Source organism: Geotrypetes seraphini, chromosome 9 (assembly GCF_902459505.1).
Source record: "Geotrypetes seraphini chromosome 9, aGeoSer1.1, whole genome shotgun sequence".
Taxonomy (NCBI): Eukaryota; Metazoa; Chordata; class Amphibia; order Gymnophiona; family Dermophiidae; genus Geotrypetes; species Geotrypetes seraphini.
In genome coordinates, this window is record NC_047092.1 from 36746812 (window position 1) to 36762636 (window position 15825).

General features: G+C 40.8%; 1 protein-coding gene across 9 annotated transcripts in view; it reads left to right on the forward strand.

Moving 5' to 3' along the window:
- CPNE8 (copine 8) overlaps positions 1-15825 on the forward strand; it is a 108889-nt gene that overhangs the window by 75221 nt on the left and 17843 nt on the right. For 7 of the 9 annotated variants that reach the window (XR_004540647.1, XR_004540648.1, XM_033958655.1 and 4 more), the window contains 2 exons: positions 11251-11297; positions 12957-13138. Coding sequence is in view for 7 of the 9 variants with exons in the window: in XM_033958655.1 (XP_033814546.1) it covers positions 11251-11297; positions 12957-13138 (229 nt within the window). In the remaining 2 variants the exon portion in view is untranslated. Of the gene's footprint in view, positions 1-9804; positions 10827-11250; positions 11298-12956; positions 13139-15825 lie in introns of those variants that run through there. The other 2 variants (XM_033958659.1, XM_033958658.1) reach the window with 2 other exon arrangements.

Below are 15825 nucleotides of genomic sequence, written 5' to 3' on the forward strand. Positions count from 1 at the left end.
ATGTTTTTAGATGTATCTAAATAAAAATAATAACCAAAAATTTATCTTTTTTTATGTCATCTTAGCATATTTTATGCTACAGAACGAATTATTTTTTTTAACATGTATTCTTATGGGAAAACGCGTTTCACACAACGAACGTTTCAAATAACAAACTTGCTCCTGGAACGGATTAAGTTCGTTGTGTGAGGCACCACTGTAGTTGTAAATCTGCTTGTCTATGCAGATCCTAAGCTAACTGATGTAAACCGCCTAGAACTCGCTGGGTATGGCGGTATATAAGAATAAAATTATTATTATTATTATATTTTCCCATAGCCAGGCCCAGCCTGTACTTTGCTGTCTGTGATCACATGTATTGGGAGGATATTTCTCCAAGGTTCTGCTGAACTGTTATCAGTGCTGTATGACTTCATATGCCAGGCACCCTGGAAAGCTATAAAACATTTATAACGAGCAAGGATCCCTGCAGGATGATGTGGGTGTATCGAGATGAGAGAACTTGGTACCAAAACATTTGCTCCCTGTCTCTGAACCGAGTTATGAGAACCAAGCAGCTGGATTGTTGAAAGGTCACCTTTGCCAACTTTCAGCATACAAGATGCACAGAATTGTAAAACCACTAATTAGCATCTGCATGGTGATAAGGATCTCAGAGCTGGAGGAAGAAAGTTCATGAAGAATTCTCTGTTTCTGCAAGGGCCCCTCTCGTGGGGGGGGGGGGGAAGTGAGAGAGGCGTGGACTGAGAGGAGGAATAGTTAGGTATACATTTTTTGTACCAATAGGGAGTCACATGACCAGAATTCAGGAATGGGTTTTTTGGAACAAAGGAAGAATTTCTCTGTATAAAAAAACATGTGCATCACAGATAGGGCCAGAGAGATTCACTTACTTATGCTACGGGGAACTGCTAGCCTCCTGCTAAGCATATGGGTGCAAGTTCTTCTCTCCATTGCATATTCTGAACTGACAATATATTTTTCTGCTATGCCTTTGCTGCTGTAATTTTTTAAGTTTTTATACTAACAATAAACAAATATTGTCTGTTTTTGGAACATACAATGCTGTCTCGTAGTCATTCCAATGAGGTAAACAAAGCAGCCTTTACTTCAAGAGGTACTTAGATAGGACATTATCATTTCAAGCTGGTAAATGGAACAAATGTCTATGTGAGTTTATCTTAAATGCATTTTCTTACCAAACTTTTAGAAAATCAGTTAAAACTTATCTTTTTGATAAATTTGTTTGATTGTATACCTTTGCTGATGTTTTTCTGAATGCTTTCTGTAATATCACTGTCTGTATGCAGTCTCTTTTCTATTGTAAACTGTGGTATTTAAAAATAAAGTTGTCATTATTATTATTCTCTAATTGAAGCCTCTAGAAAACCTTCCTCACAGTGCTACTATCATTTCTAGTTGACTTGTTTCACAATGTGGTGTAAACTTAACTTACTGGACCCAATCACCTGTCCTCCCCCATCGGTCCTAGATTATCTTCTACATCTCTCTAACTCGGGACTGAAAACTATTTCGTTCAAAAGTTCATCTCAGTGCTGTTAATGTTTTTCATGCTTCATTGGACAAAAAGCAGTTGTCTGTATATCCTTTAACATCCTTTAAAAGGCCTTCTCCATACCAGACTTTGAACTAAGCCTTAATGTTATTCTTTCCATTCTGATGAAGCCTCCCTTTGAGCCAATCCTCAAGCCTCCCTTTGAACTTCAATCCTCAAACATCTCTTGAAAAGTAACTTTCCTTATATCTCTCAAATCTGCACATCGAATCAGTAAACTTCAGGCTCTTGTGTCAGATCCCTTCTTAAACAATGTTGTACTAAGACAAGGTGGTTCTTTGCACTCATCCCAAGTGCCTACCAAAGATCATCTTGGAGTTTCATCTAAACTAGTTCATAGTAGTTCTGGTCTTCTTTCCAAGACTACATTCCCATCCTGGTGAAGCAGCACTCCACACACTGAACTGTAAACATGCTCTTGTTTATTACTTACATTGCACTGAACCTTACAGAACTTCCACTCAATTGTTCTTGTCTATTGACCCAAATAGACTTGGAGCTCCTGTCACCAAGAGAACCATTTCAATATAGCTGGCAGATTGCATTTCCTTTTGCTATGCTTGGGCTGGGCTGACACTTGAAGGCCATATCACAGCACATAAAGTTCAAGCAATGGTGACTTCAGTTTAAGATTATCTACGTTCCACTCCCATTGAAGATATCTGTAAAGCAGCCACCTGGTCCTCAATTCACACTTTCACATTCCACTATTGTTTGGACAATCGTTCCAGACAGGATAATCAGTTCAGCCAAGGAGTTCTACAAAATTTATTTTCTACTTAGATGCCAACTTACCTCCAACCCTTTTGGATTTGCCAGGCTCATGATAGTTATCAATAACCCTCTTCTCAAAGGCATGATTCTGGCAGCTAGGGAGTCCCACATGTGAGAATACACTGCCTGATTGTTCTCAGATAAAGCATAGTTACTCACCTGTAGCAGGTGTTGTCCGAGGATAGCAGGTAGATATTCTCACAACCCTCCCACCTCCCTTAGTTGGCTTCTTTGCTTTTTTACTGAATTGATGGTCCCGTCAGCCAACATCGGGCAGGAAGGCACCTGCATGTGCACAGTATGGGCGGTCTTAAAGATTTAACGTGAAAGTACACTTTTTGACTGCCCATCTCTCTAAGAAGGTGTGGGATAGGCACGTGGGATCTCTTAAAGAGAGGAAGAGATAATGGTTACTGCAGATGGGCAGACTAGATGGGCCATTTGGCCGTTATCTGCCATCATGTTTCTATGCCCGGGCTCCGTGGATGATGTCACCCACGTGAGAATATCTGCCTGCTTTCCTTGGACAACACCTGCTACAGGTGAGTAAATATGCTTTATTGCCAATTAGCTCAGCCAATTAATAGTGCTCAATTATCAATGCTAATTTGCTCATTAAGTAATTAAATTGTGTGCATAATATGGGTACATGCCTAAATTTGCACATGCCATTTTGAGTGCCATGTGCAGAATTAGGGGTATAATGTGCATATGCATACATGAATTAAACTTGAAAATTTGTGTCTGCCAAAATGTAGGCATAAATATATGCATATAAATTCACTGGGATGATTTTAAAAGTGGAACAATCTAAAATAATTATAATGGTGATTTAAATTATTCTTTCAAATAACATGGATACTGATGATTTTAATATTCTCTTTCATTTTCAAGAACCTTTATAGGGTTTTAATTGCAAAAATAAGGCTGCATGAATATAAATTATTTGAACTAAGTAAGATTTTGTTGTATCACTTGACTTGCAATAAAATGGGGAATAATATTTTTTAGCAGTCTATACTTGCTACAATAGTCATAATAATTGAGGAAAACAAAGGTATTACGGTACTTAAAACGCTCATAACCAGAGCAAATAGGCATCTTTGCTGTGTGATCCTTAGAGAGAGTAAATCACTTTGTAAACACTCGGGTTCCACTTCAAATAAATCTCTAGAGAGAGCATGTCACTTTGTAAACATTCAAGTTTTACTCTCCAGAGAGTTTTGCATGTTTCTATAGGTCAGTTCACTTTTATAAAGTGTATTGTTAAATTCAGGTGAATATAATAAGCAACTCTTTTGTAATCACAAAGATGCTTAATTTATTTACATTTCTATAAATGAAGTAAATATATTTAGTTTTTCAGTAATCTATAGCAGTAGTACTGAATTTCTATAATATTCTGAAGACTTTAACATAACCAGGTGAGAGTAAACAGTACATTTAAAATAAATCTTAGCTTTGTTTTAGAAACCATATTAAGTAAGTTGTCCAGATGACTTAGTGGCTGTGTTCTACCCTATTGTGACTAGTTGGGACTAGGGATAGGCAGCATTTACAGACCCCCACGGGAAGGGAGCCTCAGCTATAACACAGTGGCACAGATGTGATGGCATCTTGAGGCAGCTGTGGTTTATAGCCCTGTCAAGGACCGTTCAGACATCACCACAGACTGCCTTACTAGGACTCACCATTCTGATTTACAAGGCCTTTGACAAATCCAAATCAGTATTAATACTATCTCTTGATTTATCTTCAACGTTTGACTTCGTAGACCATGGCCTTCTTTTACAGTACCTATGACAAATTGGCATTGAATCAATAGCAATTGACTGGTTTTCATCTTACTGACTGACCGTCACTTTACAGTGTTTTTTTTCCAGGCAAATAGAGCAGGTTGTGTAGTCGGCTTTTTTTCAATTGTATTTACTAAAGAGATTGACACCATTGTTAACCATTGAGATGTTTTGCAAAGCCTGGTATTATGTAAGATCAATTATTGTAATATATTTGGGATTACCAAAATTGAAAATGCTGACATTGCAAATAATCCAAAATGCATTTAGCTACCAGCATAGCTGCGAGTTATAGTTTAAATCTTTTTTATTAGTTTAATTATTTAATTAGTGTGGTCTATATATTGGCATTTTTATTTTTAATAATTGTATTTTTCATTTTGCTGGGTTGATTTGACCCTGTTGATGAATTATGCACAATCCTATTTGTTTTATCCTCTCTTCCACCATTTTCTCATCTCTTATGTTTTCAATTCTCATTTTCATTTTTATATGTATTATTTATTATATACATTTATATAGTTAATAATGTTTCTTAATATATTTTTTAACTCATGGTTCTCAAAGTATCATTTATATCAAATTTACAATGATTTATTATGTAAGTTTATTTTTTACATGTATCTTTAGTATTTGCTCTTTCATTATATGTACTTAAGTTGTTAGCATGTTTTATGCTTATATATATATATATATATATATGTATATATATGTTTTTATTTGTGATCTGATGCATTTTTATGTTTTTAATGTATGTATATATTTGTAGACTCCTGAAGCAGGCCCGTTTGGCCAAAACATATACATGTCGGGTCATTGAGTTATTGAATGAATAAAGCCATTTGAACCATTGGATGAATAAAAGGACATTTTCATAACAGCTTGTGTTCACCAGTCTCAGGACAATTCCACTCCTTATTTTGTGTCCGTGGCTAGAGTAGTCATAGGAGTAAATCAATACGTCTCGATGACATCAATGTTGAATCAACTGCACTGGTTGCCAGTTGTTTGGAGGATTCACTTCAAGGTGCTGACAATTGTGCATTGTGTTCTTTAAGATCAAGCACCTGGTATTTGAAGCAGGTTTTGGCTGTGGAGAAGAAATTTAAGATCTGAGTCATCTATGCCAGTGTTTTTCAACCTTTTTTGGGCAAAGGCACACTTGTTTCATGAAAAAAATCACGAGGCACACCACCATTAGAAAATGTTAAAAAATTTAACTCTGTGCCTATATTGACTATATATAAAGTAATTCTCTTGAATAGGAATCAAATAAACACAAAGAAAGTATTTTATAATGCTGCCACCGCCAACAACACCGTTGGCGGCGGTGGCACTCAAGTGGCTAAAGAGCCGCAGTTTGCCGGCCTAGGGACAACACTGGAGGGTGGCCAGCTGTGCACCCCCTTGGGACGTAAACCCGGGGTGGGGCAGACCGCCCCCCCCCACCCTGGTATGCCACTATCTGTACCTCACTCCCTCCCTATGACCAAAAATTCTCCTTTCTTCTATTCCCCGTGTACACAACCATCTCTTTCCCTCCCTTCCTCTCTCCAAAGTCCATTTCTTCTGTGTCCAAAAACGCATTCCCTCCCCCACCTCAGCATCTCTTTCCCTCCCTTCCTCTCTCCCAAGTCCATTTCTTCTGTGTCCAAAAACGCATTCCCTCCCCCACCTCAGCATCTCTTTCCCTCCCTTCCTCTCTCCCAAGTCCATTTCTTCTGTGTCCAAAAACGCATTCCCTCCCCCACCTCAGCATCTCTTTCCCTCCCTTCCTCTCTCCCAAGTCCATGCCTTCTGTGTCCAAAAACCCATTCCCTCCCCCACCTCAGCATCTCTTTCCCTCCCTTCCTCTCTCCCAAGTTCATGCCTTGTGTCCAAAACGCACTCCCTCCCCCCTTTTGTGTTCCGTGTTTGCCTCCCAGCCCATCTTTGCAACTTTCTCAGCCAAACGAAGCTCAAGCCGCAAGGCTTGTCTTCTGCTTCCTGCCTGCCCTGCCGCGCACAAATAGCCGAACGGAAGTATTCTCCGACGTCAGCGCTGACGTCGGAGGGCAGGCTTTGCTTAAGCCCTCCCTCCGACGTCAGCGCTGACATCGGGGAACGCTTGAGATCGGCTATATGTTAGCTGCAGGGCAGGCAGGAACAGAAGACGAGCCTCGCGGCTCAAGATGTATTGAACTCCGCGGGTCCCCCGTCCAGCTCTCTCCCGTCCACGTGGGGCGGACCGCCCCTCTCCCTAGACTGGTGGTACTGCCCTGATGGCGGCCCTGACCGTACGGCACACCAGGCAACATCTCGCGGCACACTAGTGTGCCGCGGAACAGCGGTTGAAAAACACTGATCTATGCAATTAGTGGTTGACGATGCAGCAAATGTGACAACGGCACAATCTGCTTTTTCAATTGCAGCGGCAAAAAATGTGGAACAAATATGCGGTTATATAAAGAACTATGGCCAGTTTCGCAAGGCACTTAAAACCTACTTTTGTGTAGGCATTTATGGGATAGTTTGTTTTTTTAGAGAGCAGGAATAAATATGAGGAAACAAATGAAGAAATGAGATGTATTGAATAGTAGTATTTGTTCTTGTTTAGAACGTGAGGTTTGTGATTTAATATGGATTTTATGTATGTTTTTTATGTAACTTGCTTAGGTTTAAAAAGTGGGTGATAAATTTTTAAAATAAATAAATTCTGTACATAAGCTTAAGGTTTAGTTTAGTTTTAGTTTAATTCTGCCCCTTTTGACCTTGGCTCAGGTATTGCACAAGGATCAATATTATCACCCATTCTTGTCAGTATTTTTATGGCACCTCTTCTCACTGTAGCGCAGTTTCTAGGTTTTGCCACCCATCTATACAAAGATGACATTCAAATCCTGTACACGTTCAACACCCGCAGTGCCCAGGAAATCAATATTATCAATTCCAACCTCAGCAGTATTACAACCTGGCTTTGTCAACGCAATCTAGAACTCAATCGGGTAAATCTAGTTCCATTATTTTCGATGACAAAGGATATCTACCTTACCAGCACCTGTTCTTTTAGAAAATATTGCAGTTCCTTTTAACAAACACAATTAAAGTATTAGGTATAACCTTGGATTCACAAATATCTTTTCCCCCACAAATATTACAGGTTATAAAATGCTCCTTTTTTTAAGCTTTGCAAAATTTGTTTGATGCACACTCTCTTCTTCCCTCAACATTAAATTACTAGTACACCTTAATCATTCAGTGCTTGGACTGTTGTAACTCATTATATATCAGTTCAAGATCCAAGAAATTTGTCGTCTTCAGAATATTCAAAACACTAGTATTAAACTTTGCTCAAGATTTCCCACTAGCTTCCAATAAAACACCAAGTCACTTATAGGATCATTTTGCCAGTGTTCAAAGTCTTGTGCTCAGGAGAACCACTTTGTTGTTACAACACCTTATTCAATATGCGCTCACTCGATCGTTCAGATCTGCTCTTCAAAACTGACTCATGATTCTGACATACCAATTATACCATACAAAGAACATTTTTCTGTTCACGGTCCAGAGCTCTGGAACCCATTCCTGCCTTCACTAAGACTTCAAACATCACTTGACAAGTTTAAGTCTGATTTTAAAACTTTTTTTATTTGACAGTGCATATACATAACTTTCTGTTTCTCAGAGGGGAGGGATTGTTTTCTTTTATGGTTTTCTTGACAGCTTTAGAGTTGAGCATGCGAAAGCTCAGGTATACCCTTATGTTCTACCCCTTCCCCCACTATCCTATTAATTCCAGTGCAATAGTTGAGACATTCTAGACTATAGGGTTATTTCCCACTACTCACATGGTCTGCAGAAGAAAGCCATTACAGTTTTTTCACTCTGTCTTGCGGTGGACAGGCAAAGCTGCAGAACCAAGCCCCAAAAATAAATGTGGCCACCCCAACGGGCTAGCTGAGTGTGTAAATACCTGCTACTGTGAAGGGGAGGCTGAACTAGTAATTACTTCCCCCCCGGACTGTGCCACGCAAAATGCTCTAAATGCGGCAATCTCTAGTGTACTTCACTGGCTAGTTTAGCACCCTCTAGCAGTCTTGCACGCAGCTATTTAGTTTCTGCTCTCCACATTTTATTATTTTAGTTTGATTTAGTTTTGTCCTTTTCATGGGTATTTTCACATTTAAAATGGATTTGAAGCTCGGCCTGCTTGAGAATTCACAGACTTTGGTCTATAGCTGATGGGCCGATCCCTTCGGGGTACCAGTTAGGCAGTCTGTTTAGTCTTCCTTGGAGCGGGGGGTCGAGCACAGACTGTGTAGCGTGCTTAGGGGGGTTCAACGGTGTTCCATAACATGCTGGCTGTGTTTTCGCGCCTCCGCCTGTCCGGTGATCCGCAGGGATGGAGACATAGACAGAGGAGTTTGACTAGCGGCTCAAAGATCAGCTTAAAGGATGACTTTCCAGCAGTGTGGCAATAAATTCTAAACCGGCCATTGACAGGGCTGGGAGCAGATGCAGGCTCTCTGTGTATGGTAACTGTGAGTACAAAGTGGAGCTAACAGGCTTCAAAATTGATGTTTTAAAATTTAATTTTGAGGGGTTTTGAAGGCTTTCTAGTGTTCCTCTATGTTCCCCCACCTGAAATTTTAGTATTTATGTAATTTTTTTAAATGTGAAAAATGTTGTTTTTGGAGCAAATTTGGGTCCATCGGCCATTTTGAATTTTTAACGATCTTTTTTTTCATCTTTTCCCTGCTTCTTTAAAATTCAAAATTTTGCCAGGAAAACTGCTGGAATGGAATCCTTAGGGTCTTCTTGTGCGGATTCATAGCAAATTTGTGTAAAGATTGCCGCATTTAGAGCATTTTGCGTGGCACAGTCCGTGGGGGGGGAAAGTAATTACTGGTTCAGCCTCCCCTTCACAGTAGCAGGTATTTACACACTCAGCTAGCCCGTTGGGGTGGCCACATTTATTTTCAGGGCTTGGTTCTGCAGCTTTGCCTGTCCACCGCAAGACAGATTCTCTGCAGCCTAAGAAGCACAAGTATGAGTCATCTGAGGGTGACTTTATGAATTTGAGATTTTGCGAGTCTGTATTTTACTCCAGGGGTCTGGCTGCTGGGTGCTTTTTTGTTCCCCCTGCTATGTATCTCAGCGGCTGAGTGGCCTCGGGAGGGGGAAAGGGGGAAGGGTCCCTGCACCTCCGCCTGTGCTGTCTATTTCTCCTTCCCAGACTGAATCCAGGGTCCCAGCAACAACATTCTCTCTATTGGCAACAGAACATTTTTTTTAACTTCATATGCACACTTCTCCAGATTGCGCAATCATGTCTTTGTGACAAAGACTAGGACCTAATGACTGAAATTACTGAATTGTTACAGTTCTTATGAACAAAATATTTCCTATTGTGTATTATTTGTAAATGGTCATTTTATTTAGCATTATGTACAATTTATGAATTACTGTAGGTTTATATGTGACTTCTTTGGTAGCATAGCTGTACTATAATTTTAGTGAAATGTTAGCAGTTAGCACAAGCTAAAAGCTGCATACATCAAAAGTAATTCAAACATGGGCATAACTTTTTTTATTAACTGACATAGGTCATTCGAATTGCACATGTTGGTAGAGTAACTCTTCTATAGAGGTATTTCAGAATCTTTTTCTTCATTGCAGGTGAATAATATATTACAAGAAGTAACATGCCATCATTGAGTTCTTGATGAAGGAGAAGTGCAGTCTGTCTGACATCCACAGAAGGCTACAGAATGTTTACAGAGATGACACCATTGACAAGGGCAATGTTCACAGATGGATGAAGAAATTTAAAGAAGGGGAAAACAGCATTGAGGACAAACACACAATGGGAGACCATCAACTGTGACTGCTGACACGAATCGTCAGCGAGTGGACAAATTGATTTGCGCAGACAGATGAATCGCAATCTGTGAGCTTGCTGCACAACCGGACTGGTCACAATGCCATACAAAAGATGGTGTAAGACTTAGGGTATCGGAAATTGTGTGTAAAGTGGGTGCCTCGGCAGTTGACACCAGATATGAAGGAGAGAAAGTCTGCTCTGATCTGCTGGAAGAACCTGAAGCCAATGAAGGCACATTTTTTTCTGATCTGGTGACAGGAGATGATACGTAAGCATATCTTTATGATTTGGAAACAAAGAATGGAATAGTATCACACCTCTTCTCCAAGACCTGAGAAGTTTGAACCAGCGATCAGCATAGAAAGTCATGGTGACTGTGTTTTTTGGAATGACAAGGGTGTCATTCTTCTTAATTTTCTGGAACATGGCCATACTGTGACCAGTGAGTGGTACACTGAGTCACTCAAGAACCTTAGAGAAGCCATTAGGAGGAAGAGACCGAATAAGAATCTGGAAACAATCCACATTCACCATGACAATGAACAACCACACACCTTTGGCAACAAATCAGGTGATCAGCTAATTGGGCTGGCCAGTGGACCCCCATCCACCGTACAACCCGGTACCCTCTGACTTTCACCTGTTTGATCCAAGGAAGGACAGTCTTTGGGGAAAACAATTTTATGACACAGACAAGATGAACGTGGCTGTGAAGAAGAGTGTATGACAGTGCACACCTGAATTTTTTCAAAGAGGATTCGAGAATTGAGTTCAACAATGGCACAAATGTGTCACTTGTGATGGAGACTATGTTGAGGTAGTACCTTTGTATAGAGGAAGATTTACTCTACCAACATGTGCAATTTGAACAACCTATGTCAGTTAATAAAAATGTTATGCTCACTTTTGCATTACTTTCAGTACATCCGTTTGGGGAGGGAGATGCAAGGATTTCATTGATCTGTTAAAGGGGTATAGGAGTCAAAAAAGGTTCAGAACTCCTGGTATAGAATGTTATTGAACAAAGGAAAGCTCAATGTCTCAATGACTATAAGTTTTCAAATATCAGGCTCCAAATAAATAATGATAGAAAAGAATATAATGAAGTACATTATTTGGATTCTCAGAACGTTAGAAGAAAAAGCTGACAAAGGTAATAAAGGTTATAAAGGTGTTAAAGACAATTGATGTGAAAATAATACATCTCTTAAAAAAAATCTTTGTATTTGTTTGCTTCACAGGACCCAAATCAATTTTACAGTTGCCATTGATTTTACAGCTTCAAATGGTGAGTATGACATGTGTTTGCCTGCAAAATTTGATGAGTTCATCTGTATAAATGTTTAGACTCATAACATAAGTACCTGTCTCTGTATAGCATCTTCTGAAGGACGTGGTAAAGGCTGAATAGCGCAGGTGGACTTAAGTTGAAAAGTGCACACGTATATTGCAAAAAATAAAAATGACATGAATCCCTTTCTCAGCTTATTCCTAGGATAAGCAGCATTTTGTGACCTGGATTGACCACTGTTGGAAACAGGATACCGGGATACTGTCCCAGTTTGGCAATTCTTATGTTCAGTTTGTAAACTCATACATTTATATGGGGGAACTTGGTGTTAAGAGACATGATAATGTGTCTCGTTTAAGGTAACAAGGGATATGGAATGGGAGAGTGTGGCGCAGTGGTTAAAGCTACAGCCTCAGCACCCTGAGGTTGTGGGTTCAAACCCACTCTGCACCTTGTGACCCTGGGCAAGTCACTCAATCCCCCCAGTGCCCCAGGTACATTAGATAGATTGTGAGCCCACTGGGACAGACAGGGAAAAATGCTTGAGTACCTGAATAAATTCATGTATACCATTCTGAGCTCCCCTGGGAGAATGATATAAAAAATTGAGTAAATAAGTAAATAAATATGTAGTATCTCTTTAAGAGGGATTTTTTGTGGATATTTGTGTCTTATGAATATGCGTATGGGGTAGAGTATATTTTGAAGGTGTTAAACTTGGATAATTGTTGTTTTATACTTTCAAATGCTTCTAAGACTAGAGGACAATCCATTAAACTAAGAGGTAGAAGATTAAAACTAGTGGGTGATGGTATTTTTTCCCTCAATGCAAAATCAAGAGATGGAGTTTGTTTTCAGAAGTTATGGTTTACCAGTCATGTGCTCCATCACAGCTTCATGGAGCAGCTGGTTAAAGAACCAACAACAGAGGGAGCTATTTTAGATCTAGTTCTACTAAGACTAGAGGGCATTTCGTAAGACTATCAGATGACAGATTTAGAATAAAGAGGAGAAGGAATTTTTTCACTCAGCACACAATCAAACTGAATAATTATTGCCAGAAGTAGGCATACATTTAACCTGGATTGGCTGCTGTCAAAAGACAGAATTTTGGAACTTAATGAACCTTGACTGGAAATATATACGATACAGTGGTATTGGCATCAGAAATTTGGCTCCCCGCGCTAGAAACTGCTATCGCAGTTTTGTAAAAGAGGGAGTTAGTAAAACCTTTGGGTTCAGAAGAAACATTTTGTCCTGGACTAAGTTGCTGTATACCAAAGAAATGTGAGTGGATTTTATGTGCCTACTGCCCTACTTCTCCTGCCCTGACCTCCCTACAAACCTTTATATTTTACTAAAGCAACCTGCCTTACGCTTATCTAGGTGAAAACAAAGAGTTACATGAATAAAAGGTATAATGCAGGGGTGGGCAACTCCGGTCCTCGAGGGCCGGAATCCAGTCGGGTTTTCAGGATTCCCCCAATGAATATGCATAGAAAGTAGTGCATGCAAATAGATCTCATTTTGGGGAATCTTGAAAACCCGACTGGATTCCAGCCCTCAAGGACCACAGTTGCCCACCCCTGGTATAATGTTTCAGTTTCTCCAATTATGATTAGCTTGCAAATTACCTATTTTTTTATGTTCCAACAGGTAATCCTGCACAGCCTACTTCTCTTCACTATATGAATCCTTATCAACCAAATGCTTATGCACTGGCATTGAAGGCAGTGGGAGAAATCATTCAGGACTATGACAGTGACAAAATGTTCCCAGCTTTAGGTTTTGGAGCTAAACTACCACCAGATGGAAGAGTGTGTCACGAATTTGCTTTGGTAGGAAATAGTACATATATTCTTATTAATCATTGTGTTTGTACATTTAATAATTATATTATCTATAAGATTGGATTTATTGATTTTATGCATTTCATAAAAAAACCTTAGGGTCAAAGTGGTTTACAGTTGGCAAGTTTTAATACAAAATACAGTGGTACCTTGGATTACGAGCATAATCCGTTCCAGGAGCATGCTCGTAATCCAAAATGCTCGTTTATCAAAGCGAGTTTCCCCATAGGAAATAATGGAAACTCGCTTTAATGCGTTCCCCCCCCCCCCAAGAACCGGCATTGCTCCCCTCGAAGGCCCCCCCCCCTGCAATCAGGCACCCCCCTGCCTCGAACCGGCACCCCCCCCCCGCCACGATCCGACACCCCCCCCCCCCCGCCACAATCCGACATCCCCCCCCCCCCGACACAATTAGGCACCCCCCGCCACTTCTTATCCTCATCTGGGCACTCTTGAAGATCGACCTACTCGTCTGCTGGGCCTTGAGCATCTGAGCACGCTCAAGTCCTGCGAGTTCACGTTCACGTTCAGAACGTGAACTCGCAGGCCTTGAGCATGCTCAGATGCTCAAGGCCCAGCAGACGAGTAGGCCGATCTTCAAGAGTGCCCAGATGAGGGTAAGAAGCGGCGGGGGGTGCCCAATTGTGTCGGGGGGGATGTCGGATCATGTCGGGGGGGTGCCCAATTGTGGCGGGGGGGTCGGATCGTGGCGGGGGGGTGCCGGATCGCAGGGGGGGGTGCCGGATTGCGGGGGGGGGGGGTGATCATAAATCGAGCCATGCTCGGTTTCCGAGGCACCGATTTTGCAAATGTTTTGTTCGTCTTGCAAAACACTCGCAAACTTGTGCACTCGTAAACCAAGGTACCACTGTATTAGAGGCATTTAATTTCACTGTAATAAAATCTTGGTCATTTTAGAAGTACTATTCCCAGTAGTCTCAGTCCCAGTACTAGTCCCAATCCCAGTATAAGCTGATATTTTACAAAAGGGCAAGACACAATATTTAAAGCCACAGAAATATAAAGAGCTGGTGGAGGGATGTTGGGGGTAGCATGTTGGGGGCGTTAACAGGGGAGTGTCTTGAGCAGTGCTGTCTCAGCGATATCTATCCCAGATTCTGGATATCATGATGACATACATCTAATACCAGATGAATGTTGGGACTTAGACCACCTTTAAATTACTAATAATTGCCACCTTAGCTTATCCCTGTGGCTGCATCGATGCTGATTGTGAGAGAGCTAATAGAAAGTTTGTGAGTCTGATTGCCATCTCTGTCCATCCAGGTCTGTTGTCTGAAACTCCTCTCATTTCCTCACCTTCCAATACCATAGCAAATAACTGTTTCCCTTCAGTTGTCCCCTTTCTCTTCCCTCCCCCTCTGTGGTGTGGTTCTCAGCATGCTGATCATTCTGTCCACAGCCTCTTGTGTTGTCTGAGGTACTGGAACAGTGGAAAAGAGGAACTCGAATTATAGCAACATGATGCAAAGTTCCACATTAGGAGTCACTGCCCAGGAAAAGGATCTAGGGTACACCGAAACCCTCTGCTCAGTGTGCAGTGGTGGCTAAGAAAGCAAATAGAATGTTAGGAATTATCAGGAGAGGAATGAAAACCAAAAATGAAAATGTTATATTTGCTTTTGTATTCTCCATTGTGCAACTGCACCTTGAATACTGTGTAGAGTTCTGGTTATCACATCTCAAAAAAGATACAGCGGAGTTAGAAAAGATGCAGAGAAGGATGACAATTGATAAAGGGATGGGATGATTTTACTATAAGGAAAGGCTGAAGTGGCTAGGGCTCTTCAGTATGGAGAAGAGATGGCTAAGGGGAGATATGATAGAGGTCTATAATAGAGAATGGCACGGAGACTGTTTACTGCAGTAAAACGTGGTCACCGCAGTAAATCTGCAGTAATGGGGACATTTGCAACTGATTTACAGCGGGAATGAGGACAAGACCTTTCACTGCCCCGTGGAAGTGGTGAAAAGTCTTGCTCCTGTGGTAAAAAAATTGCGCCCGTGTCAGACTTGGCATCTCCTCCCCATCTCCTCTTGAGCCTATTTTATCTTCAGGAGCCAGCCATGCTACGATGAAGACAGAAGGAACTCAAAACCAAAGCCTGAGACCAATGTGATTTGAAGAATAAAATTACCAGACAACAAAAGGTAGAAAAAAATGTTATTTTATATTTTGTGATTAGAATATTTCAGATTTCAAATATGTATCCTGCTAGAGCTGATATTAGACATAACTGGAAAGCGCAAAGCCCAGGCTGTGCTTCTTTAGCTTCCAGCTGGCTTAGGGCTCTCTCTCTCTCTGACCAGGGGGCAGTTGCCCTAGTTGCACTCCCCTAACACTGTTCCTGCCATGTATGACTGAAGTATTCTGTTAGCTTGATTTATCTATGTAGCATTCTGTAGTAATTTGGTTTGTTCAGTTTTCACAATAGTGGAGGGGATATTTGTGAAAGGGAGGGGGAGACAAGGGTTTTGTTGATCCTTGCTCTGTATTATTTGTGTTTATAAAATGACAATTGTACAGAATAGTCTCTTTTTATACTTTAATAAAATCATAACTATCTGAGGCTTGTGCGAGTGGGATCTGACAGTTTACAGGACGGGAACTGAGCTCACAGGGATGGGGCAGGGACGGGGACTGAGCTCACGGG